The sequence below is a fragment of the Microchirus variegatus genome, assembly GCF_963457635.1.
Source record: "Microchirus variegatus genome assembly, chromosome: 17".
Classification (NCBI taxonomy): Eukaryota; Metazoa; Chordata; class Actinopteri; order Pleuronectiformes; family Soleidae; genus Microchirus; species Microchirus variegatus.
In genome coordinates, this window is record NC_139818.1 from 15,635,650 (window position 1) to 15,661,101 (window position 25,452).

The window sequence follows — 25,452 nt, forward strand, 5'->3', positions numbered from 1 at the left end:
GGGGGGAGAAACAAAAACAACAGATCGCGTTAAAGGCCTGCTCGCATCCGCTGCAATTCTCGTCCGATGCTGCGGAGAAAGTGTGCACGATGCATCTGTCATTAGCTCGCGTGCAGCTACACAATGAAAAAAAAACCTGACGTTCACCACACCGTTATTTGCAGACAGTCACACTGAAATATATTATGCACAGAAACAAGCGAGCGCGGATTTGCCGCAGCTGACGACAGATTGCTTACGTTTAATCCCTTTTTACAGGCAGCATCATTTTGATCTCTTCATTTCTATGAGCTGCAGATTTCTGGTCCTTCTCTGTGAGCAGCGGCCGACTGCTGCTGCTGCTGCATGGACGAGGGAACCTCCGGGTCCTAGTGCCCGTCGCTTAGCATCTGCTCTGTGACAGTCTGCAGCGTCACGTGCTAATTATTTATCCTTAATGCAAATGCATCAAAAACACAGCCTTTACTAGAAAAAGGAGTTTGGTATAAAGTATCTAAAGTGATACTTGAGTAAAAGTACACGTATTTGACCAGAACATTACTTTGGTAGAGGTTATTACTCAAATATTACTTCGTCAAAGTCTTAGTATATGACATTTCCTGTACTTAAGTGTCAAGAGTCATTTTTTTGATATAAAATGTAAAACTATTTTACAAAATCTTTATTTGTCTGACATTTATTGAGATTATTGTCTTCAGTCTGCCTAATATTCTTGTTCAGTTTATAATTTATAATAACAATATAATAAAGTTGTTCTTGCAGATACAATACAATGACTGAAGTCTATAGCACTGGCAAGATTCAGTAAATCGATGATTCCCAAACCAGGGTCCAGAAAAACGTGGTTTGAAATTGATTATTTTGATGTTTATGATATTAAATAGGTAATAACATATGAAGTGTAAGAGGGGAAATAATGAACAAGATAAAATGAATGGCCAAATTGTTGAAAGGGCGAAGAGTAATTTGACATTTTAAATAAATGTCAAAAAAAAATAGTGAAATAACATTAAAGGTGTATTATTAAGATTAAGATTAAGAAGAACCCTTTAAGTCCCGCAAGGGGAAATTCAATTCTGCAGTGAGTTAGTGAACACACACAGCACACAGTGAGGTGTAGAACATGTAACCCAGCGCAGTGAGCTGCCATGCCAGTGAGCGGCGCTCGGGGAGCAGCGTTAGGTGCCTTGCTCAACAGCACTTCAGCTGCGGACTGGTCGGGGATTGAACCGGCTACCTTCCGGTCTCGAGCTCTAAGCCCTAACCATTAAGCCACAGCTGCCCCTGTGTATGTAATAAATCTAAAGCAACTGGCCATAAAATCCTCCTAATATGTCACAGAGACTCAGGAATAATGTTCATATGACAAACTTAACTCACCAACAACAAAAGTACAGCCAAAATATTTGCATTAAAAAAAATATTTTGCAGACCGAAAATCATGTTTATGTTTTGAAATCATGTTTCGGCACATGGCGCCACCTACCGCCGTCTACCAATCATTGCAGTCAGTAGAGTCTCAGCTGCCGAGCAACCACGGGTTGCCAGTTACGTCAGAAAACGAAACCTAAAAGACCTTGGTATTTTGAATTTGAATGTAGTAACCGTTTTTGGCCACATTCTTACATATGGCACCTTTAACTTCCATAAAACACCAATTAAGAACACATTTTGGGACCACACTACACAATAAGTAATAATTAACACAAAAATCTATGTGAGGTGACAGTATATGTCAGACAGATGGACCCAGTAAAACTTCACTTCCGTCAAACCCTCTTGGCCAATAAGACAATGCTGCTTCCTGCATTCTGTGTCTGTGCTGTTCCACCACAAGACCAAAACATTCACGCAGCTGTTGCCAAACTCCAGGAAGAACAACTCGAGAGACGTCTTTATTTCACGTTTACTAAACCGTCGTCCACTTTGGCCTCTTTCACATCAGACTCTTTACCTCAGAGCAGCCGAGGGACACTTTTGCAGGACACAAACCAGAGCCATGTTGGCTGTAAAAGACTGAAAGGATATGCACATCATTTTAATTTAGACAACAGCGCCATCTAGCCTCTTTATTGTGTTGTTTGGCGTGTAAACCTGACAACAGAGATTGTGAATGAACAGTGAATGAGTGCTTATGACATGTCATAAAATGAGAATTATTTATATATTTATTTTAGAAATCTTTCAAAAACTTTCTTAAAATATATATTTTTTTTATTGTTATTTATTTGTCAAATAATAAACCACATTCACCTTTTTATACCTTTTTTTTTGTAAAACAGTAAGTTGGGAAATCCATCACTCACTCATCTTCTACTGCTTTATCCTCATGAGGGTCTCGGGGGGGTTGCTGGTGATAATCCCAGCTGCCATAGATTGAAAAAATTATGCCACTGAGCATCTATTCAAGCAATAATCATCAACATATTTAGATGATCTTCTATATTTCTATAGAAATGTAATATTGCACCATCCTTCACTAATAGAAACCATTTATTGTTGTTACAATGACAAGTACAATAAAACATCGTGATCAGGTGTATTTGTAACTCTACATACCAATGTTCATACATTTTATTTGTAAAAAAAATATATATATACATATATATTATTTTGTTAATTAACTACTAATTCCAGCCGTCCAGAAATGTTTAATAGCAGAAAAGGAATAAAATATGTCTTCACATTCCCAGACTCACAGACACACCCCACCCCGGATGTTATTAGGTGAGTGAGGTAAAAATAGCCCTGACGAATCCTTCGCTGTGAACAAGCCCCTTACCACTTGGTCCTGTCAATCAAAAGTCAAAACAAGATGGCAGGCTGCAGGAGCTGGTTTTTCTACTTCACAGGCAAGTTTACTCCTCAAAATGATCCATGTTAATGTAGTATAAGAACACTAGCTGCGTTTCTCCTGATATATTATCACATCAGTGTTTTTTAAATGTCTAAATATGTGGTGCCAATGTCAGACATCAAAGACTGTCGATCTGTTGCTGTCAAATAACATTAAAGGTTATGTGTTGGCACACTTTTAAGTCAATTTTTTGTCAATTCAGAAATATAATGTTCTCTTTTTGTCTCTCTTCGTCTTGTTTACACCTCTGCACAGTTTGTGCTTTCAGTGTGTTTGGGGCCAATGCAGAGATCAAATTCACCATTCCTGTCGGGAGGTTATTTACATACGAGCTGATGAGAGAAACTTTCCAGAATGACTTTGAACCTTTGTCAAAACTCTACGGTAAGACCCCTAAATTCACCTTTTCTGTCATTAAAATTGTTTTTTTTTTTAAATCCTTTGTTTAAATATGTGCTGTCTCTGGTCTTCTGTGTGTGTGTTAAAGCTGGCCGCTTGTATGATGATGCCATGACATTTAAGTGCAACAGGCAGAATTACCCAGACCTCCCAGAGTGGCTGCGCTTCACCCAAAGGCACTCGTATGATAACGGCTTCCTGTACGGCACGCCGACATCTCCAGGGAAAAGTATAATTGAGGTATGAAGACGTGATTTGAACCTAAAGTGGCACAATCTTGGAATATGCACCATTTTTTTTCTCTGCCAATAATAGATATAATAATATGCAGCTGTCTAAGACATTAGAGGAAAATATCAGGTTGTGTTGTCACATCCTCAAAGAGCAATGATTTGGTTTTCTCTCCAGAGATCAACAAACATTAAAAATACAGGACGAGGCCTGTAAATCTGTGTACTTTTCTGAAGTGTCAGTGTTTAGTCTCAATCAAGCAGACTGTATTACAGCTTGAAAACACACCACAGCTGGACGTGACCACATATTTCAGATAGTTTGTTAGACACAGGACCAAATGTCAGTCTACCTCTATGCTCAATAGTTATGGATTTTATTAATTTGCCACTTTTTGATAAATTTGGTTTTAGTTTTGGAGGATTTGCCATGTGCAAGATTCAAAAAGGTCAAAATAAGTGTTATGTCATAAAAAAACAGCAAAATATGCCAATTTTTTGCCAATAATGTATTAGGACAGATGAACAGCCAGCCCTGAATGAAATATAACAGTCTCCAAATGAAGAAATGAACCTGAAGTTGATGTAGTTAGTCTGCCAGGTAACAAATAAACCCCTAGACTAAAGGTTTGATTCACTTAGATTAACCCAATTACTGCAAAACAGTTAACTTGCATAGGGTTATGTCCAACATTGTAAACAAAAACAAATTGAAATAATTTCATTATGAATGAATGAAAAGGTTGTCTCAAATAAAACCTTTGAAAATTGCTGGCAGAAAACAAATAATAGCTAGTTTTATAATAATAGATTACAATAGATTTATAAGAATAGAACTCTAGTTAATTTTCTATTTTAGTTTCCATTATTTTGTTAGTTTTCATTAACTATACTCAGGGTTTTTTTTTTTTACAGTCATTTTCTTGGGTTCACCCTCTTGATTCACAGTGAGTCATACTCTCTGTGCGGTCATTTTTCTTAATAGAAGGCGTTCTGGCAAATGTAAGGAATTACACAACAGACAAAATATCTGTATTTTGAAAGCTGTCAGCATCACAACACAATAGTTAAATAATATCCATGCCAACTACTTTGCTACTGCTACATATGATGTTGATGATGATAATAATAAATCTTTCTTCCAGGTTTATGCTGTCAACAAGCGCAGCTACGAAACAACCAGGCAAATCCTCGTCATCAAAATTGTTCCAGGTGTGTGAGAATTCAATTATATCACAAATGCATGCACAGCAATGGTCTCCATAACCAGTCGCCTTACATCACCGCTGTCACTCACAGAGAAGATGTTGCCATACCAAGCGGAATTCTTCATCAAGCTGAGGGAGGTTGAGAAGGTGCTGCCCTCTTCTGTCCAGGATGAGATAAAGCAGGATTTACAGAAGCTGTGGGACACTGAGGCTTTGGAAATTGTTAATGTTACCAACGCCCTTGACCGTGGAGGCAGAGTTCCCCTTCCTATTGCCGGACACTTTGAGGGGTAAAAAAAAAAGAGATTAATGGTTTTAATTTATAATACTGAGCTGTGTTTGTCAATAATGTATTCTGTGTCAGTGTGTACGTGAAGGTGGGGTCTGAGCAGTATTTCTCAGACTGCCTCCTGAAAGCGCAGTCACCAGGATACCAGAGGCAGTGCTCAGCAGAGGCCAAAGTCAAGATCCCCGGAGGCTGCAACTTCTGCAGCATCCCCAGCAACTGCATCACCTGGTGCAAGATCGAGCTGGTGAGGCCTGAGCAGACACACACATATTATACCCTCATATGTGAATTTGAATCAACATACAAGGTGTGATATGTATAAACTAGCATGTAGTGTTAGTGAGTAATGTGTGCAAAAGTGCGGAAACGACAACAAACAACACACCCAGATCTTGTTTTCAAGCCTTATTCTTATTATCTAGATTTTAAAGCATTTCTTAGCATGCTTATTAAAGCATGTTTATCTAACATGGAAAAATGAGTTAGACATTTCTGTTTCTGATTATTCGATAATTTTTTTTGATTCTTACTGTCTCAGATCAGTTACCTGAAAATGTACCAAATAACTATCAAACCAAACAAAATTGGCTCAAATTGACCCTTTTATTATTTTTTGCTTTTCCTCTGTTCTCCACTGGCGTACACACTTAAAATACTGCATCAATTTGTAACACGCAAATGAATCAGTTTGTTCAAATTAACCCTTTAATGTACTACTCAAACATTTGGTTGACCACATTTTAAGTCACTATATCTCATTGAAAAATGCATCAAGCTGAACTCAACCTGCATGAGCCATCTCTACTGTTTGGTGGAGTTGTGTAATGCTAAAAAAAATCCACTAGTTGGCACTGTGTCTGTGAGCAGTATGCCTTTTAAGCCTGATTAGACACAACGACCTAATCAATTAGTTGACTAATCATTGTCGCTGTAAATTTTATAGATGATTTATCATCGTTTTGGGGAAATCATAGGAATATAATTAGTTGGGGCCCCTTTTTTGTGATGCCAAACTGATCTCATCGACATCATAACATATGGCCGCATGTCTCACGGTTGATTAAAAACAGAAGATAAACTTCTCTTTTCTCCCTGCAGTTTGATTTAACAAAGCAGGAGCCGTCTCCACCCCCTCCCACAGTGGGCTCGGGGATACTGGAATCAGGAGGTGACTTCAACCCTCCCGAGTCTCCTCCGAGCAGAGATTACATCCCAGACTACATCGTGACAGTGATCGTGCCCCTGATCATCGCCATCGTCCTGTGTCTGCTGCTGGCCTGCATCCTGTATGGCCGACGAGAGGGAGTGTACGTACTCTGTTTTTAATTTTTAATTGAAAGAAACTAAACCATCTTACCCTTTAATGTTGGTGCATGAATCACATTTACAGTAATTGGTGAATATGAAAGATGTTTTATATGTTCATCTCTGATCCCAGTGAACTGTGACACAAACCTGACACCTTCTTCTCTTTTTGTAGTGAAAAACGGAATTTTAGGACAAACGAGTAAGTATTCTTTTTACTCAGTTACATTTGGTTGACAGCAGAAGTAACTATTTACTTTGTAGATTGAGATTGTTTTGAAACAAATTGGTGAAAACTGTTCGATAATGGCTCCTAAATTATGTGTACATGTGTGTGCTTTCTTGTATTTGTGGCTTTGTGAGGACCAACAAAACCTTCTGGAAAGTGAGGGCATTTTTAGGGTTAAGACCTGGTTTTAGAGTTAGGGTTAGAATGGTCTTTAGGTTAGGGTTAGGCATCTAGTTGCGATGGTTAAGGTAAGGGTAAGGGGCTATAGGGAATGCATGAGGGTCCTCACTTCGAGTGTGTGTTTGAATAATACCAACAATTGTCAGTTAAATTTAGTGGGTTAGGGTTGGGGTTAGCCCTAACCCTAACCCAAGTATAAATTTGAGCTGTAATGAATTATATACACTATAAAATGAGTTGGGTTAAATACCTCAGGTAAGTACTTTAAAGGTGCAAAATCACCTTTTCAATCATTCAAATCCTTATATTTGGGACTCTGGAGGTCCTACCAGTGGCCAAAGTGTGAAAAAAGATGACTCACTCATGTTGTTGTGGTCCTCCTCAGTCTAAGTACAGGAGATAAAACACACGATTTTGACTTCCGTGCTCACTGGGACGTCACAAGACTCTAAATTCCTGGAATTGTTGTCTCGCAGAGCACCACTTTGTCCGTAAAACATGCATGAGTGCTGGCGAGGGCAACAGTATCCGAAAACCGGAAGTCCGCAAAAAGTTCTATTCTTGTCTCCACGGTGCAGCACAGAGTTCTACACAAACTTCCAGCCTCAGAGGATTTATCTGTCCACTGGCTACATGTTATATATGACGGCAATGTGCCTGCTAGAGCCTGCAAATGATCACTTTTCCAAATGCCAACTGCTATTAGCTCCCAGTAGCCTCTGTGGCTGATGTCATTTCCTGTCCCTTTAGTTTCGTTTTACTTTTTCTTTTCTTTTTTTGAGATACTGCTAAACAGACCGTTCTGAACAAACAGAGTGATTGAAATGCTGTGGTGCTTCATCCTTTAAAAGCACGTGACCAACACCTTAACACACCTGACTGTATGAGATAAGCCAAACCTGAATGCTTTGTCCTGTTTGTTGCAGAATTCAGCTGTACCACCATCACACCATTCTCGACGACACCGATGAGCTGAGGAACATGTCGGGAAACCGAGGCCTTTCTCCACCGCTGTCCACGCTGCCCATGTTCAACAGCCGGACTGGAGAGAGGGCTCCGTCGCTGCACTCTGACAGCCCCACCATCCCACTCATCATGGCACAGCAGTAAGAGCCTCATCCACACATGCTCCGTGCCATCAACCTCCCCCAGCATTCAACATTTTAGCCTCTGTTGTCATGCAACTCATTTTGAGAAGAAAAATCAACTTATCGTTAACCTGTCTCTTTTGTTGTCTCCTGTTTTTTTGTAGCGATCCCTACAGTGACACACTGCCCAGGTAAAATCACTTTTGGGGCGTCTATCTTTAATTCACGATTCAAAGATATTAAACAACAACAAGACTCATTGCGTTGTTTCTTCTTGCAGAAAATAAGAACGACGACGTCTTCCATTCATGCAGTTGTTTACTGCCAGTTTTACATTTGCAGTGGAAAGTTGTGTGTGTGTTTTTGTTTGTTTGTTTTTTTGGTGCCATTAATATAAATTCAGTGCGATTATTCACTGTTATTTAGCATTAATTATGATTGTCTATACTCCTTTGTCTTTCACTACTACTATTACTACTACTACTACTACTACTACTACTGCTACTGATAATAAAAAATATCAAAAGCCATGTTTGTTTATTCATTGTTGTACCTGTGAACAGAGCCTACAGAGTCCAGGGTTGGTCAGATAGTTGATAATGTTTATACTCACCATTTTTGAGCGGCTTGAGCTGCGCAGTATAAGAAAGGATGAAGATATATTGTAGTATGTATTTGTCCCACTTTTACAGTAGTTTAGTGTTTCTTTGTTTTACCCAAAGATCCTTTACCATTACATCCTGGGCCATTTTCAACTCTTCAGGCTGCTTCAAGTCTTTTTCTTCAGGCTTTATAGCAGCTGCTGTTGCACTGATAGTCCAGGAGGGGTCACTGTTGTACCTTCTTTTGTTTTGGGATTGTTTGGCTTTGACACACATCTCCTCTTCAGCAAACACATCATTGTTATGCAAATTCATTTCCTAATTTCAAGAATGTGGGCATGAAAACAAGAAGTGATAGGGAAGCTGCAGTGACAGCATGTCTATTTGAAAATAACTTTTTTTTGTATTTTAGCTAATAGCTAAAAAAAAATATTTTGTTAGTATTTTAGCAGCTACGAGTCTTGGATACTGGCTTTGTTTTCACTGCTCCTTAATTTAAACCTATTCCCTGCAACTGTTGTGGAACAGTTGGGTTTTGAACCTTCTCTAACTATATTGTTACCCCCAGCGCTGGAACACGTGTGGTCTCCTGAGGTCTCTGAAGGTGTGAAACACCACATCCTTGCATCTCCCCAGCCCTATCTGACCTCAGTTTCACAACAGTTGCAAGACAGGACAGTGAAAACTCCGCCACTGAGTAGACCACTTCACATGCTTTATTTCAGCACCCAAAATAATTAAAAACATCTTGATTTATTATACATGTACAAAATAAGTACAGAATCTTTTTCTTTTAAACCATGAAAGGGGTCTGCTTCAAATTATTTTTTAAGAAACCCTTCGACATCAACAAACAACATAAACAACAAGGTGGGAGATGTGTGCTGTTTTTTTTCTTTTAGTGAAGAGGAGTTTTCCACAGGGGCAAACAGACAGGAAGGTCAATACTGCACAGATGGGCAGGGGAGATGAGTACCAGAGTCACTTGCTTTTATCTACAAAGACATGATTGCATGCATTACATCTGCAGTGATTGCCTTTTCAAAGGACCTCTGTCATCAAACCAACACTTGAAGAAGAAAACAATTGCACTGCATAGACAACAAGGGAATCAGTCAATTTTAGTAGCACCAAAGGTTCTGCAGACATTAGTGGCAATAATTACAGTATGACAGTGAACGTCTCACCATCAAACACCAATAACTGGACCTTTTTGAGTTGTAATAGCACCTTTGAATGGATTGAATTCGCCCAAAATAGACTTGTTGTGTAAAATAGACCCTTTTCGTTTAAGAAAAAAAATAGGGGGTGACTTCTTGTTATGAGGTAGCCATCTACATATTGCAATGAAGGTTCGCTTCGTTGTCTTTGCTCATTTGACGGTCACATTTGTCTGAGCAACGTTCAGGTGTTTTGTTGTTCATGAATTTAGAACAAGAAGACACTTCACACTTTTTACAATTTATTTAACACCAGAAAAATGGTACATATCACTTGTTGTTTTCAATGTCCTTCCGCAGTGGTAGAAATTGGCAAAAGTCACCTGTGTTTTCGTCGCATGTGGATTTTTTTTTTCTCAATCTCCAGGGGAAAATTTTACACAAGTATATATTATATTCTTGTTGCCAGTGGAAACAAAAGATTCTTTTTAAAGTGTCCTTGTGGTTGGTTTCATTTGAAGTAGCAGTCCCAAAAAAAAACTTCTCATGATTGGGAAAACACAAACACCGTCTTCAGTAGAGTGGTTTTAAGCATGTGGACCAATGGCAGCCAAATGAGTTTTGAATGCATAGAAAAAAGGATTTAGAGATGACTGCTAGAAAAAAAAACAACAATTGTCATGTCCATATTTCTTTCATTTTTTTTTTTTTACAAGAAGCAAACAGGGCCAACTTCAACGCCAAATTCCTGATCAGATGCACCAACATCCATAGGAGCAATGTCAATGATGGGCAGGCGGGATGTTTTTGATGTCTTGTAGTCGATGACTGTCTTGCCCCATGTGCCAGTGTGTGACTGTGGAGAAAAGGAAATAAGGAATGTTTAGCTCAGAAAAGCTATTTTGACACACACGCTGCACAGGTAACAATTTTACAAATTTCATTTGAGCAATCCTTGTAAATGTCCATGGCAAACTCACCGTGCATCCATCCTCGCTGACGCTGTATGTGAAGCGGCTGTTGCCCTCGGCTCTGATCTCGACGTCATTGGAGCCCTGGAGAAGCATGGCCTTCTTCAGGTTGCCAGTGGCGGAGTCCATGTAGGCAATGCTGTTCTTGCAGTGGTATGTGATGTTCTGAGAGGCCTGGTTGGACATCAGGCGCATGAAGGTCATCTGGATGTTGACATCCTCGGTATCAGCTCCATCGGTGCCATACTCGAACTGCATGGTGAAGAGAGGAGGCAGATACAGATAGATTTTATTTTATGTCACTGACTTAATTGTACTGCGCACTGAGTCTGATTTTTCAATTTGTTTTCTCACCTGGAATCCACCGGTCATGGACTCGCTGAACCAGACGTGTTTCTTCTCTCTGATGTTCTTGCTGCGGTACCAGTTCTTCATGGGGATGTTGGACTCGCTGGGGTAGACGCAAGTCTCGCCAGTCTCCATGTTGCAGTGGACCTTGATGGCATCCAGAGGAGATCCCTGGTTGGGATCAACCCAGAAAGAGCCTGTAATGAGAGACAAACACAAAACAGTGTGAATCAGAGCTTATCCTCCTGTTATACTTGATCTAAAGGATCCAACAAGCTCCGATCCGTACTCACCGCTCTTCCACTCAGGGTGGCACATTCTCAGGTCACGGCACATGCGGGCAGGGCTCTTCTGGGTACCGTCGGGGCTGCGGATTTTCTCAACCTTCTGAGACAGGGTCTTCAGGGTGGTGTCAACCTCCATGTCGCGATCGCGCATCATGTTAGGGTCATCAGCGCGGTAGTGGCCGCCACGGAAGGGATCGGGAGCCTTCTCCTGAGCTGGCTGGCTGATGAAGTCAAATCCGCCACCGGGAGCTCCAGGGGGTCCAGCAGGTCCAGGGGGTCCGGGAGGACCCTGTTTAAAGATACCAGAGGCTTAAAAGCTGTAGGTGGCACATTCAAGGTGTCTCAATTTAGAGACTAGTCTGCAGAAATAAAAGAGAAAGCAGCACAACTTACAGCAGGTCCCATCTCTCCATTGCGACCACGAGGTCCAGGGGGTCCGATGGGTCCAGGCAGACCATTCATACCATCCTTACCAGAGGCACCATTGCTTCCAGAAGGTCCCTATTGAACAAAAGCCAATGAACACTCAGTGAGGGAAAATATCTATTCATATTAGTTCATGTGTAAGAGTAGTAAGCATGCCTCTTATTATGTTGTATGTTGTCCTGATTCTCACACACAGATGTTTCTCTTGGGTCAGAGATTTAGAAGATATTACTTACTCTAGGTCCAGCGGGTCCATTGACACCAGCAGGTCCTCTCTCTCCAGCAGTTCCCTAAAGGGCAGATTAGGATGTTGATATTAAACCTTTCATATTGTGGGATGCAGAAATGAAAACATGGTGCTAGCTTCTCTGCAAATTTGTGAGATTTACTTACGGCAGTTCCGGGCAGACCCTGCATGCCACTGAATCCTCTGTGTCCCTTGTGGCCTCTCTCTCCAGCCTCACCAGACTCTCCTCTATCTCCCTTGGCACCAGCGGGGCCCTGAACAAAAGGCAGCAAGGGGTCAGATTTCCATATGTTCACTCAATCGTCAGTACAGACATTTTGCATTTGATTTCAGAAGAATGTGAATTTGTGTCAGTGGTATGTGAACTTACAGCAGAGCCACGGACACCAGCAGGACCAGAAGGACCAGCGGGACCAGCGGGACCCTAGTGGAGAGGGCAGAGCAGGGAAAACACATTGCATTGAAATTTAAACTTAATCTCCCATCAGTTAAACATTTCAGGAGGTTCAAGGTGAACATGACAAGGACTTACAGCCTCTCCACGGTCACCAGATTTGCCAGAGGGGCCAACATGTCCGGGAGCTCCAGGAGCACCAGGAGATCCAGGGGGTCCAGCCATACCGCTCTCACCACGATCTCCCTGTAGGAGGAACAAATCTGAGTGAGATAATTCTACACATCATGGCAATTATATTATATCAAAACAATAAAGGCAGAATGTTTTGTATTTCCACCAAAAATTACACAGGAGACAAAATTTTACCTTGGGGCCAGAAGTTCCATCGCGACCAGGGGCACCATCGTGACCAGTAGAACCCTATAGTGCAGAAGCTTGATGGTTAGAAACCATTTGCTAGACAGGCTACGTTAATGCATTGCTTCATATGCCAAATAATGAGTTTGTGTGAATGGCATGGTGCAGGTGGTCGGTATAATGACACAGCAGGTTCATGCCACCTACCTCACGACCAGCCTCTCCGGGAGGTCCAGAGAGTCCAGGAGGTCCAGCAGGTCCAGGGGGTCCACGCTCACCAAAAGGTCCACCAGGTCCCTGCTTGCCAGGCTCACCCTGAAAAACAATAGTAGGTAGTTTTAGAAATGATGTGTGTGGAAGTTCTACTTTTATGTGCATATGCATGAAAAAAAAAGTAAACAGTGAGATTGTATCATTCCAATTCTAATTCTAAAAAATTATAGTATACAACATACATAATGAAAATACTTACGCCAGGTCCAGGCAGACCAGAGAAACCACGCTCTCCACGCTGTCCAGGGAGACCTACAATACCACGCTGTCCAGCAATACCTTGGGGTCCAGAGGTACCAGAGGTACCCTGCACAGAAGGACAAAGTGATCAGTTAGCAGTTATGTCAATGAAAATAGTTCACAGTATGTGTTTTGCACAGTTACAGCAGGCACTCACAGCAGGTCCATCAGAACCAGGAGATCCCTTGTCTCCACTAGGTCCAGAGGCTCCAGCAGCACCGGGCTCACCGGGGCGACCGGCGGGGCCAGTCTCACCACGGCCTCCTCTCTGTCCATCTTTGCCGAGAGGTCCAATGGCGCCAGGGGGTCCAGCAACTCCCTGGAAGCAAAAGAACAGTCAAACTTGTGTCAACTGAAGGACACAATGGTTTTACACAAACAGCATAGAGACAAGATTGCATTTCGCTCGTTGTCATGTGGACATGATGATACTTACAGAGGGGCCAGGGGGTCCAACTCTTCCAGCAGGTCCAGGGAAACCAGTAGCACCCTACATGCACACAAACAAACAAATCACGTTACAATGAAACATGCTTTGCTAATAGTGAGAGTGTCATCTTCATTTCTCAATTCAATACACCATGGGAGGATACTTACAGGAGATCCAGCACCACCACGAGTACCTTTGGGTCCAGGAGGGCCATTATTTCCCTGTTGACAGATACACATTGACAAACATTGAACTTTTACTGTCGTACAAATTAAAGTGGATGACATTAGGGCTGAGCAACTATATCACAAAGTTAGTCACACGTCAAATCAAATGACTTAAATGTGGACCTACCTGAGGACCGGCAGCTCCAACAATTCCAGCTGGTCCAGGAGCACCACCATCTCCCTTGGGTCCAGTGTCACCAGTCTCTCCCTTGGCACCAGGCTGACCATCAAGACCCTGAATTTGGAGAAAAAGCATTGAGTTGAAATTATCCCCCTTTGGCAGAAATGGAACATAAAATAACTATACAATTTTTTTTAAATCATTATTTTCAGTGTACAATCATCTGAATGTAGGAAAATAAGGCTACCATATTTTTTAATGGACAAGCTAAACACCTTTTAAGACAACTGAAGGCTACTATAGGCTCTCCTGAATGCTTGAAATCAAAGGGTGACGCTGCAACATGCAAATTCACCGATAAATGTTGCTTCATCCTACAAACTGTACCTTTTTGATAATCTAATTATTGATAGACTTACAGGAGGTCCAGCGAATCCAGCAGGTCCAGAGGGGCCGCTCTCTCCACGCTCACCCTGTCCAGGAAATAGTGAGAGTCTTAAGGTTAACACATCATGTTATAACATTTATGAGCATTATTTCTTATGTGTTCATCTTATTTGTGTTTTCATTTCTCGTGTTGAATTAGGTGTGCTATAGAAAATGTAATTACAGGGGAACCACGAGGTCCAGTGGGTCCAGCAACTCCAGGAGAACCACCCTCACCCTGAAAACAGAGAGAAAAGAGAGAAGGTCAGATCGGCAGACAAATTGGTTTACTTTTGCTTATTGACTTTATTTCTATCACATACAGTGAACAAAATACATACATCTCAGTAACAGGAAAGATGCTTTCTACCAGATTTAGCTACTAGTTCATTATTATCTTTAGTCCCTGGTTAGTTGTCCTATCTACATACGCATACATCTTTTCACTTGTTATTTATTAATTTTGTTGGAGATATTAATTGCTTATTGCTTAAAGGAGAGACACTGCTCTGCATTAATTCATTCATCTATTTAAAATACTGTACTGAACTGTAAATAGCAACAGACTTGACGTAGACTGAGATAATACAATTATGAATCTGCATCAGTGTAAGTTGTATTTCGTTTCCAGACTCACCTTCTCACCCTGAGGACCAGAGGGTCCAGGGACTCCAATGGCACCGGTCATACCGCGTGCGCCATCTTTGCCACCAGCGCCATCGCCTCCCTTGGGACCAGCATCACCCTGAGAGAAGGAACAAGGTTTACGACGGTCACTTGTGATGAACATAACATGAAAAAAAACAAAAAAAAACTTGTTAACTGGATTTTATGAACCACAGGCATGCACTTTCGGTTTAATACTCACTCTCTCTCCCTTGCCACCGGGCAGACCACCAGATCCGCGCTCACCGGGCATTCCCTGCATACCGGCAGGTCCAACACCACCGGGGGCACCATTGACACCAGCCTCTCCCTGCACACAAACACAAAAGCATTAATAATCACATTACCAGCGTTTCAATCAAATCGGGCACTAAAAGTCTTGTGCCCAACCTGCACAACAGGTTAGTGGAGGGTGAAATAAAGCATTGACTTTACTGTTCATCTTCTTCCGTTCTACGTATGATGCCTCTGCCTGACTAGATTTAGATTTATTATTGCAAATGGGTTAGACAGAAGTGAAGTGATTGAGCATTAAGAAAGAGGGAAAGTTGTGATGATCTGTCATTTATTGATAAATTATTATTATTCAAATCCCATAAATTATGTGAATGTGAGAAATATTGTGGACTCATGGACTGGATTTAATTGTTCCAGTCAACATAACATACTTAAATATAGCAACATGTTACATAATCACTGATTATGAGATTATATTCTACAAAGTGATGAACCCTATAACAAGATAGTATTTTAATTTGCTAAGCTTTGTGTGCTGTAGTCAATAATGCTGGGTTATATTCTAATAAAACACTAGTTAACCTATTTTTTGTCTTTTCTCAAGGAAACTGGTCACAGACTACTAGATGAAGGAATATTTATATATATATTCCATTTTTTGTGATTTATTCACAAGCAATGTATTTTCTGCATAAACAATGCTTAAATAGATTGAAATGGTGAGTTTTATTTTTCCAGCAAATGACCATGTTGGCTATGAAATGACTGTTTCTCCATCTTCAAACGGTAACTTTTGTTGACCCACCTTAGCTCCATCGTTACCACCGGGGCCAGGGGAACCACGGGCTCCATTAGGGCCAGCGACACCAGGAGCACCGCGCTCACCGGGGAAACCTCTTTCGCCCTAAAGGATAGAGAGGACATATTAGTCACAGCCGTTTTACCTAAAGATGAGAGGAACAGTGTTTACTGCGCACGATAGCAACGCTGCGTTCCTGACGTGGAGGAGAGACTCACTCTAGGTCCAGATGGGCCATGGGGTCCAGCCTCACCGGGACCACCCTGAGGGAGAAAAGGGAAGTGAAGAAGGTTATTGTGACTTGTAATTCATGATGTCAATATGATGTGTGCTGAATCTCTCTTGGAGAAATCGCAGCATTTTGTTTTTTTTTTATATAGGTATGCTCTTACCTGCTCACCAGGCTTGCCAGTCTCACCAGTAGCACCTTGGGGTCCAGGAAGACCCTGCGCAAATAATTAAGAACATGCATATATGTAGTCAAAGTGTAAAATTATGTCAAAGCTCAGAAATACTGTATATAATAGTGAAGGTCAAAAAAATTTAATAAAAATAACATACCTGGAATCCAGCAGAACCACCAGGTCCCTGCTCTCCCTTCTCTCCAGCAGGTCCCTGAACAGAGATAATTAAACTTAATAAACCTTTGAACATAAAGTAAAAAAAAAAAAAAATGAAAATTGAAATAGTGAGTCACAATTATGTGTCTCAGGCAAAGCAGATAAAATACGTACAGCGGGGCCAGAAGGTCCAGGAGCACCAACATCACCATCTTTGCCAGGGGCACCCTGTGAACAAAATACATGAGCAAAACCAATTATGAGCAGCCTTTTAGCTTTTAGATGGGTGTTTTACAGAGTTTAAACTGTATTATTTGGAAATACACTGAAGTACTTACAAGAGCACCAACACCACCATTGGGTCCTCTCTCACCAGGTTTGCCAGACTCACCCTGTCAAAAACAACAAGGTCAAATTACATCTGTTGATTACAGAGTTGAAAAACTACAGTTGCTACTGGTCTGTTTCAATAGAAACCTACTTTTACATGTACGGAAATAAAATATATATTTTTCATGTTCATAAATGGTGACCTTTTAGAGTCCTATTTTTGAAAAGTAGAAATTGAATGTATGGATTTTCTGTTGACTTACAGAGACTCCCTTGGGTCCAGGGAATCCCATAACTCCAGGCTGACCTCTTGGTCCAGAGGGGCCAGGTGGTCCAGGGCGGCCATCTTGTCCAGAAGAACCCTGAAGATCATTAAGAAAATTATTGATTGCAGCTCCTTCACAAGGAAGTCACGAGTATTCGATGCTACTGGAGAACTGTACTTACAGCAGGTCCAGCTTTGCCATCAGTGCCAGTGCTGCCAGGGCTACCAGTCATACCCTAAATATAGAAAGAGTTTTGTAAGTGAGATTAAGTGCACAACGACAGAAAACCTTGTTTGGTGTTTAATCAGCTCAGAGGAAAGAAATATTGCAGTTGCACTCACCTTGGATCCAGGTGCACCAGGAGCGCCGGAGCTACCGGACTCACCAGTTGCTCCCTGAGCTCCCAGAGGACCGGGGGAACCACGCTCACCAGGGGCTCCCTGTCATACAAGAGAAAACGAGTCAGGACTAACCTCCACAGCATTTATGGAGTTTGACAGATGAATTACTGACTTGACTAAAGATCAACTGAAAAAAGTGAAAAAACACACCTTGCCACCAGCAGGTCCATCAGTACCAGGGAAACCACGAGCACCAGGGGAACCCTAATGGAAAAAAAACACACCAGGTCACAAACTGTGATCTAAAAGCTCAAGTTTAAGGGCTGAATCCCCCTGGGAATGTAGCACCATTTTTACATGATCTGATTGTTGCATCACTAAATTAATAACTTTCAGACTGCTATAATATATAAATATATAAAAAAAACGGTGACCCACAATGTATGTGTTTGACAAGAAAAAGCGGAACAGCTTACGCGCTCGCCAGGGGGTCCACGGGCTCCAGCACCACCGGGCTCACCACGAGCTCCTCTCTTTCCCTCCTCACCAGAAGGACCAGGAAGTCCCTGAACTCCAGCGGGGCCCTGGGATTGAAATTAAAAAGGAAAGTCATTCAAAATATCTCAATTCATTTGCTAAAATCACACAGACTTTTGATTAATTATGCTCATTCATTATTTATGGCCATGTGTTTCTAAAACTTACAGACTCTCCCTTGGTACCAGGCTCTCCCTTAGGTCCAGGGTTACCAGGATCTCCCTGTTGACGGAAACACACATATTATTAATGTTGTTTTGTCTTTATAATACTGAATGATGACGTATGGTCACACCGAAACTCCAGATTCGCAAATGAATTGTTGACTCACATTGTTACCCTTGGGACCAGGAGCACCAAGGCCTCCCTGAGCTCCAGCAGGACCACGAGCGCCAGGGAAACCAGGAGCACCAGCAATACCAGAGGCACCCTGTTTGGATTGAGAATTAAATTGTCAGAATAAGTCAACTGGAGAAGTTATTTGCAATATAAAATTAAGATCAAAATGTGTAATACTTACAGCAGCACCCTTGTTACCAGGGGCACCATCAGATCCTGGGTTTCCCTGATGAAGGCGGAAACACACACAGTTTAAGATGAGCAATTGTATATTGGCGTGACAGTGTGAAAACAAGTGTCTAAACAGTCGAGTGTCCTGCACTCACAGCAGGTCCAGCAGGTCCAGCGGGTCCTGGGTTACCAGGCTCACCACGGGATCCCTGGGGTCCCTCGGATCCACGAGATCCTGGAGCACCAGTCTCTCCCTGTGGAAGGAAGCAACGAGATCTCAGAAAGCTGTGCATGACATTGTGAGTAAACAGTGCTTATATCAGCTTATTATGCCCAAACTATTAGTTCTATATCATCCTGTTGTAAGGACATTAATGTCAGATATTATTGATGTTGAAAGAGATCAAGTATCAACACTATTACTGTAATATTCAAATGTCTCCCTTTTCTCCTGGTTCTTAAAACAGATCATTAGTTCATGACTTAATAATAATTGAGCATTACATGACTTTAAAATTGATTCCTAATTGATACCAACAGGGAGGGGGGGACAAGATTAAAAATCTAATGATGCCATCTGGTGGCTACAGTGCTCACATGTAGCATTGCCTCGCACAGACTCTGTTTTCTTAAGCATGGAGAGTGTAACTGATTTGTGAAATCAGTTTTGTATATATGTATCAACAGTGATTATTCTTCAAATGCTCAAACTCTACAGTCTAAGCATGGTGACAAGGCTTGTTTATGCTCCAGGTTTCTAGCTTATGAGCAACAACAGGGAGGTGATGAGACAACTAGTCCAGTCAGGAGTCTCAATTGAAAAGATTTAATGACTTATATAAAACTATAAAATGTGCACAGCAACAACTGGCCACATTAGTCATGGAGCAAATATGGTAACCTAATCTAAGCATTATCAACTTACCATGACAATTAAACTGTCTATTTTGATTTAATTATGTCAGTATTGCGAGACTTACCTTAGCACCAGCACCACCGGGGAATCCAGGGGGACCAGATGGTCCGGTAGATCCCTGAAAATGAAAGAGAAGTAATGTCAGGCAACAGTTTTGACCCATAAAGAAGGAAAGTCAACAATATTGCTTTATTTCTAGCATATTACTCACAGGGGGTCCACCGGCACCAGAGTTTCCATCATTACCACGAGCACCCTGCAGAGGAAGAGATTTTTGATCAATGTCACGTTTAGGAAAAAATGTACACACGAGCGGTACGTAACTAATTATCGTAAATGTGTTCCAGTTTTTGTATTTTGAATTGAACGATTACTTACAGCGGGGCCAGGAGCTCCGGGGCGACCTCTCTCACCAGGAAGACCACGAGCACCCTGAACAAGACAAACAACAAGTGCTGTTGAGAGTTCTGTAACGTTTTTTATACCGGCTTTCTTTTATTAATGAATACAATTAGACCCAAAGTGTTGCAGTTTTAAGATGAAACACCTACCATTACTCCAGGGAGACCATTCTCTCCAGAGTTACCGCCCTCTCCCTATTGACAAACACAGAAGAAGAAAAAAAGATTAGCGTTAGAGGTTGTGGTTGAAAGTGAAATAATGGTACGATCTATGTTCCTGCTTTAGTGAGGGGACAAAGCAGATCCTGCTGTCTCACCTTAGGACCAGCGGGTCCTGCGTCTCCCTTGGCTCCATCCAGACCACTGAAACCCTGTGGGCAAAAATAATAAAAAAATAAGCATCATAACGCACAATTACCCAACTCATATAACGACAACAGCAGCTGAAAATTATAAATTTGATATTCAGTGTTCTTCTCATTGGCACTCACTCTGTGTCCCTTGATGCCGGGGAGTCCAGGAGTTCCGGGGAATCCACGAGCACCCTGCACAAAGGAGGATAACCAGGTCAATAAGGGATCTCCAAAAATTGCAATTGCCTCATTTATATTAATTCCCTGCTATAATTATAATACAATTTTTGAATGGCCATCTCCTGATTTTCCTTTGCTTCAAAAGAAATCACTCACCTGAGGACCAGCGGATCCACGCTCACCGGGGCGTCCAGCTTTGCCGGGCTCACCCTGTTCAGAACACGCAGAGGAGGAGGTTAGTACGATTTAATTAGGTCAAATCTATTTGGTGTAAAAATTACAACTTTTTTTCTTTCTTTCTGTAAATGATGCATTAGCATCCCATACGACATGCCTCGGAAATAAGGACAACCACGAAGGAAAATGATCAAAAAGTGACACTTACATCATCTCCGTTCTTTCCAGGGGGGCCACCGGGACCACGTGCACCCATGGGGCCCTAAAGACAACAACAAATGACTGGATTAGCACCAAACTAACGCTGATTATGCATTATTTTGTTGCGGGTAATGAGCAGAGGCTGCGTTAAGCACCAACACATCCATCGTCAGTGATTATGTGTATGCGAGTATGACAGGAAGTGGAACACAACGTACAGGAAGTAGCATGAGAAGTACTGCAGTCAAGTACACTTAACAACTAATTAATAAGAAGCAGTTATGTCAAGTTATGTGGGTTGTGTGTGTGATTGATGTTTAGGAAAACAATTGATATACTCACAGAAGCTCCAGGCTCACCGGGCTCACCAGGGGGTCCAGTGAAACCCTGAGGACCCTGAAAGACGACAAGAAAACCAGATCAATATGATGTCAGCCCCTTTCTTTTATTCCATATATATATACTTGTGCATTTATCTTTGATACAGCATCAGTGATGACAATTATAAATGTAATTGAAGTGATATACTTACACTGGATCCAGCGGATCCAGGAGGACCACGAGGACCCATAGGACCCTGGTGAAAAGGACACACAAGCCTTTAAAATACATTTATTTGTGGCAAGGCAAAAGTTAATTGACATTGTCATGTGAAGATCTAAAACGATCTGCATATTTAGCAATAGATTAAAGACAAAGGGTTACATACCATTGGGCCAGCCTGAGGAGGACTGCTGTATTTGGAGTGGTCAACATAGCCCATTTGAGGAGAGAAGTTCTGTGAGAAGAGACAGAGAATTAGAAACTGAGCGTTTGAGCATCAACACTCACGACTAGTGTGGTTTTTGAGTTGCTGTAGCACAAAAACATAACGTGGGACACCTGAGAAGTGTTTTTTTTCCTCATTTCTTACTTCCACAGTGGGATTAATAGTTTTGAGTCACTTGTATACAACGTGAAAGACTTCTATGGAGGGAGATGAGTGAATAAACTCATGCTAAGGTAAACTATGAAACATTCATGTGTTAATTAGTGACGAATGCCAGGTATAAGCCTGGTTCTCAGGTGATCTATCCACACAAGAAGCTATTAATAAGGGTTAGAGTTAGATAATGATGTTGGGGATTGGATTGAAGTTAATCTAATCTGCCATGAGTTTTAAAGATTAATTTATCTGGCTTGTATTGTTTTATGGTTTGTTCTGACTTTGTGATACTTACTCCGCCAAGGCCGGGGGGGCCAGGGGGGCCAGGTGGGCCAGGCAGGCCAGGCTGTCCGTCGAGTCCATCGTTGCCAGGAAGACCAACTGTACCCTGTCAAGCAAACATGTTTTTTTGTTTTAATTTGGTGATACAATAGTTCATAGCAAATCTTTTTTTTTTAAGTCGTGATCTAAACTCACTAAAGTGGAACTGTTTTAATGCACAGGTACATTTTAAAAGACAGTTGATATTTCTTTTTAGATCTTATTTTTATACTCATCTTCCTATTGTTGTGTGTTAATTAAACCGGTATCATTGTTTTTTTTTTTTAAGCACATATACGTGGCGTGCGGCCTTTGAACTTTCAATGACCTGTTGACCTTGTGACACAACTATCCAAGGTCATATGCACGACGGCGTATTACGTCAGAGCAGCTTCATCAGCGTCAGTGCATCACAAAGAGAGTATATGTATACAATTAACTAATAACAATAACTAAGCATGATAACATATTGTGATCTATCATTAAATCTACACAATGAAAACTGCAAAAATACAACATTTACCGTTGAAAATATCTATAAACACAAGTTTGCTTGAACCTCATTCTTTTCCACACAGATAAATACTACATATCATAATTTAAAACACAAGTGAACTGGGACATACCCTGTCCCCCTTGGGGCCAGTGGATCCTTTGGTTGTCTATGGAGAAACAGAAACGTTTAGAGTTAGACCGTGTTGCCGTGTTTCATCTACACTGTGAATACAAATGCATAATCTTCAATAAAAACATGGTGTAATAACAAACTAAACTGGGCCACGTCTGTATCTCCAAAGAGATTTATGGATTATAGAGACAAGAGATCAGGCCCAGCCTAGACATGCATAGTTTTCAGTATATAGAATTAAAAAAAGGGCAAAATACCTCCTCAACGAAAGGTCCATCAACCATTCCTACGGAACCAATGGAGGGAAAGAAAATGTCAACACCTTTTACTCATTTATGTGACACAATGATACATTTAGACATTATTTACAAAATAATGTGTTCGGATTAAGCTATTTACAGCAGCAATCCTGTGAAAAGGCCCTATGTGCAGTTTGACTGTGAATCAAAAGCCTGCTCAACTGCAACTGAAACTGTGCAAGTTTAAAGTTTGGAGAAATGTAACACGCGTAAGCCACGTTGCTGCCCTGCACAGGCAGGCATGATGAGAATTTAAAAAAATTCACCAAAAGACCAGGTATAATCCACGGTTAAAAGAATGCATTCTGACATTTAAATTAACAAAAGGTAAATCCAAAAGCGACTGAAAATCCTCTGGCAAACAGGCAGGCTTTAAGAGGGGCCTCAAGTCCAAAGAGCCATGGATGGTCAGATGCAGGCGCAAGGTAAGGGCACTAGGTGGCGCCAAAAATCTAATTAACCACATGTGATGCAGCAAATCAAGGTGTTGTACCCTCAGTGTCGGGGCAGATGGGGCAGCACTCTCCGTCAGGAATGATGGGATCAGCGCAGTCGGATGAATCCTCACAGATCACATCGTCGCACAAGACGGTTCCACTGTCACAGACGCAGATCTGGCAGGGCTCTGGTTTCCAGACGTCCTTGTCATTGTAACTCTGTCCTTCTAACTTGCAGCTGCCGAATGGGCCTGACGGAAATAAAACAAAGGTTCGGTTAACATTTGAGGTGTCATCTGTCATTGATTTAGATCAAATCATAAAAGTGTTCCTGGGGGCCAAATCAAAGCAAATTAAACGTCTGTACAATATAATGCATCACTTTCCCATGTTCCATTGTGGCAACTTCTGACCTCTCTGTTATTTAATCACTGTCATAGAAAGCACACAATCAATCTTATGACTTTATCTGGATGTCAGGGAGTGAAAGTAAAAATGCAAGTGTTGGCATGTGCAAGGTCACAATACAAGACAGGACATGGTGTGCAGTGGAACTAAGTGCTCCTGCACCAGTGCAGGGTCAGATTTTTTCCCGGGGCCCTAATTGCATTTCGCTGGTGGTGGGGCCTGAAAGGTTGGGGGGGGGGGGGGGGGGGGGGGGGGCATATTAGTACCAGGCTTTGCCACAGAGAGGCGCTGTTCGCCTGCAAAACGAGGTCTTCCGCACCCTTCTCTCTCTGTATGATGATGAATTGATGTCTAGACCCTTTTCACTTTTGACGTCAGACTTTAGCGATTTTTCCAGTGCGCCCCCATCCCATCCCCTCCTCCAACCAGAAAGGTTTTGTGCAAAGAAGAAACCTGAGATTTAATACGCTGTGGTGTTCATTAAAAGCTATAATAAACGCAAGAAAACTCTTTTCACACTTTTGATGCTTTTATGGTAAAGATGATGAAAGAATCTACAGATTTCGGCTCCAATTATAACAGATTTTAGATGTTATCGAATGCATGTGCATATTTTTCTTTACTATGACTTATTTCAGTGCTTGTGCGCTGCTTCAACTCTCCTTGAACTCAATGGTCCCTGTCACTGCGCATCTGCCTCCCTCAGGTTTTTGCGCTCCAGCAGGAGGACGCACATTGAGCATGTATCTGCACGCCAGTGAGGGCATCAGTCAGTGAAGACAATCCAGGCTATAAATTCCTATTCGCCTCCGGGTCTCCGTTTAAAAAAAGACACTAAAAACGCCTCACTGAGTAACAACTCTTCCCATCACTGCCCACTGGAGTCAGGCATCCCACAGAGGCAGACAAATCCCAGCGAACTGCTCAGCATCCTTTGCGGTTTATCCACATCCTGAGGGTGCCACAGTCCCAAAAAAAACAACCCAAAAATCAATGTTTGAAAGTGATACTTACCATCATCCTCGCCTTGACCTCTCACCAAAAGCACTGATGCGCTGAGCAAAAGCGCTAACCGAATATCCACAAAGCTGAACATGTCTAAATATTAGACATGTAGATTCTCTGCGGTAAATGGGGAATCCTCTGTTTCTCCTCAGACACCACTCATACAGGGTAGGGTCCGGTCTGTGCGTAACTCCAATCCAGACCCTAGCAGAAACTCCCTACTGCTTAAACAAATGACTTAGCTTGGCTTTTATATGCCAGAAGTTTTGGGGAGGTCCCGTGCGCAACACATATCTTGTACATGTTCAAATGGCAGAGTCCCACCTTCAGCAGAAAGAGGGGCCGTCTTAAAACATCTCAAACAAGTTCACGTTTTAGCTCTAACGTGGACGATGAGCGCACCAGGTCATTTACGCACCGACTCTTCGCTGTTTCAGACGTGTTGTCTCTTCCTCCTGTGCGCCATGGATTTTTATAATTGAGACTTTTGTTGTTTTGGCGTTTTGTGTTTTCGGCAGCCAAGCTGAGACACTGTGTCGCTGAGCTGGTTTTTAATCGTTTGGACATTGGATTGGTTGATTTTTCTTTTATCTTTTTTAGACACTTGTTTAATACAATTGTTATGTGTCGGTTCTACAGGGAATTCATGTTTTAAACT

General features: G+C 41.7%; 2 protein-coding genes across 2 annotated transcripts; one reads left to right on the forward strand and one right to left on the reverse strand.

Moving 5' to 3' along the window:
• The first annotated feature begins 2,798 nt into the window (after positions 1–2,798).
• sgca (sarcoglycan, alpha) lies at positions 2,799–8,309 on the forward strand. Its single transcript, XM_083904293.1, has 11 exons — positions 2,799–2,852; positions 3,113–3,241; positions 3,345–3,496; positions 4,632–4,698; positions 4,786–4,984; positions 5,059–5,227; positions 6,082–6,290; positions 6,464–6,490; positions 7,624–7,803; positions 7,950–7,976; positions 8,066–8,309. The coding sequence occupies exons 1-11, from the start codon at positions 2,816–2,818 to the stop codon at positions 8,070–8,072; spliced, it is 1,203 nt and encodes a 400-aa protein (XP_083760419.1). The 5' UTR covers positions 2,799–2,815; the 3' UTR covers positions 8,073–8,309.
• Positions 8,310–9,836: 1,527 nt separating this feature from the next.
• col1a1b (collagen, type I, alpha 1b) lies at positions 9,837–25,007 on the reverse strand. The gene is made up of 51 exons (XM_083903874.1): positions 24,804–25,007; positions 23,438–23,632; positions 22,903–22,931; positions 22,644–22,679; positions 21,992–22,084; positions 21,481–21,549; positions 21,304–21,348; positions 21,114–21,167; positions 20,779–20,832; positions 20,550–20,603; positions 20,352–20,405; positions 20,178–20,231; positions 20,011–20,055; positions 19,838–19,891; positions 19,671–19,715; positions 19,524–19,577; positions 18,699–18,797; positions 18,554–18,598; positions 18,365–18,463; positions 18,202–18,255; positions 17,973–18,080; positions 17,707–17,760; positions 17,497–17,595; positions 17,337–17,390; positions 17,153–17,251; positions 16,898–16,951; positions 16,734–16,787; positions 16,561–16,614; positions 16,392–16,445; positions 16,218–16,262; positions 16,006–16,104; positions 15,166–15,273; positions 14,935–15,042; positions 14,482–14,535; positions 14,291–14,344; positions 13,878–13,985; positions 13,691–13,744; positions 13,530–13,583; positions 13,251–13,412; positions 13,053–13,160; positions 12,788–12,895; positions 12,590–12,643; positions 12,359–12,466; positions 12,197–12,250; positions 11,973–12,080; positions 11,816–11,869; positions 11,547–11,654; positions 11,160–11,442; positions 10,873–11,063; positions 10,528–10,770; positions 9,837–10,403 (listed from the first exon to the last, which is right to left on the reverse strand). The coding sequence occupies exons 1-51, from the start codon at positions 24,883–24,885 to the stop codon at positions 10,257–10,259; spliced, it is 4,356 nt and encodes a 1,451-aa protein (XP_083760000.1). The 5' UTR covers positions 24,886–25,007; the 3' UTR covers positions 9,837–10,256.
• Between the last annotated feature and the right edge of the window lie 445 nt (positions 25,008–25,452).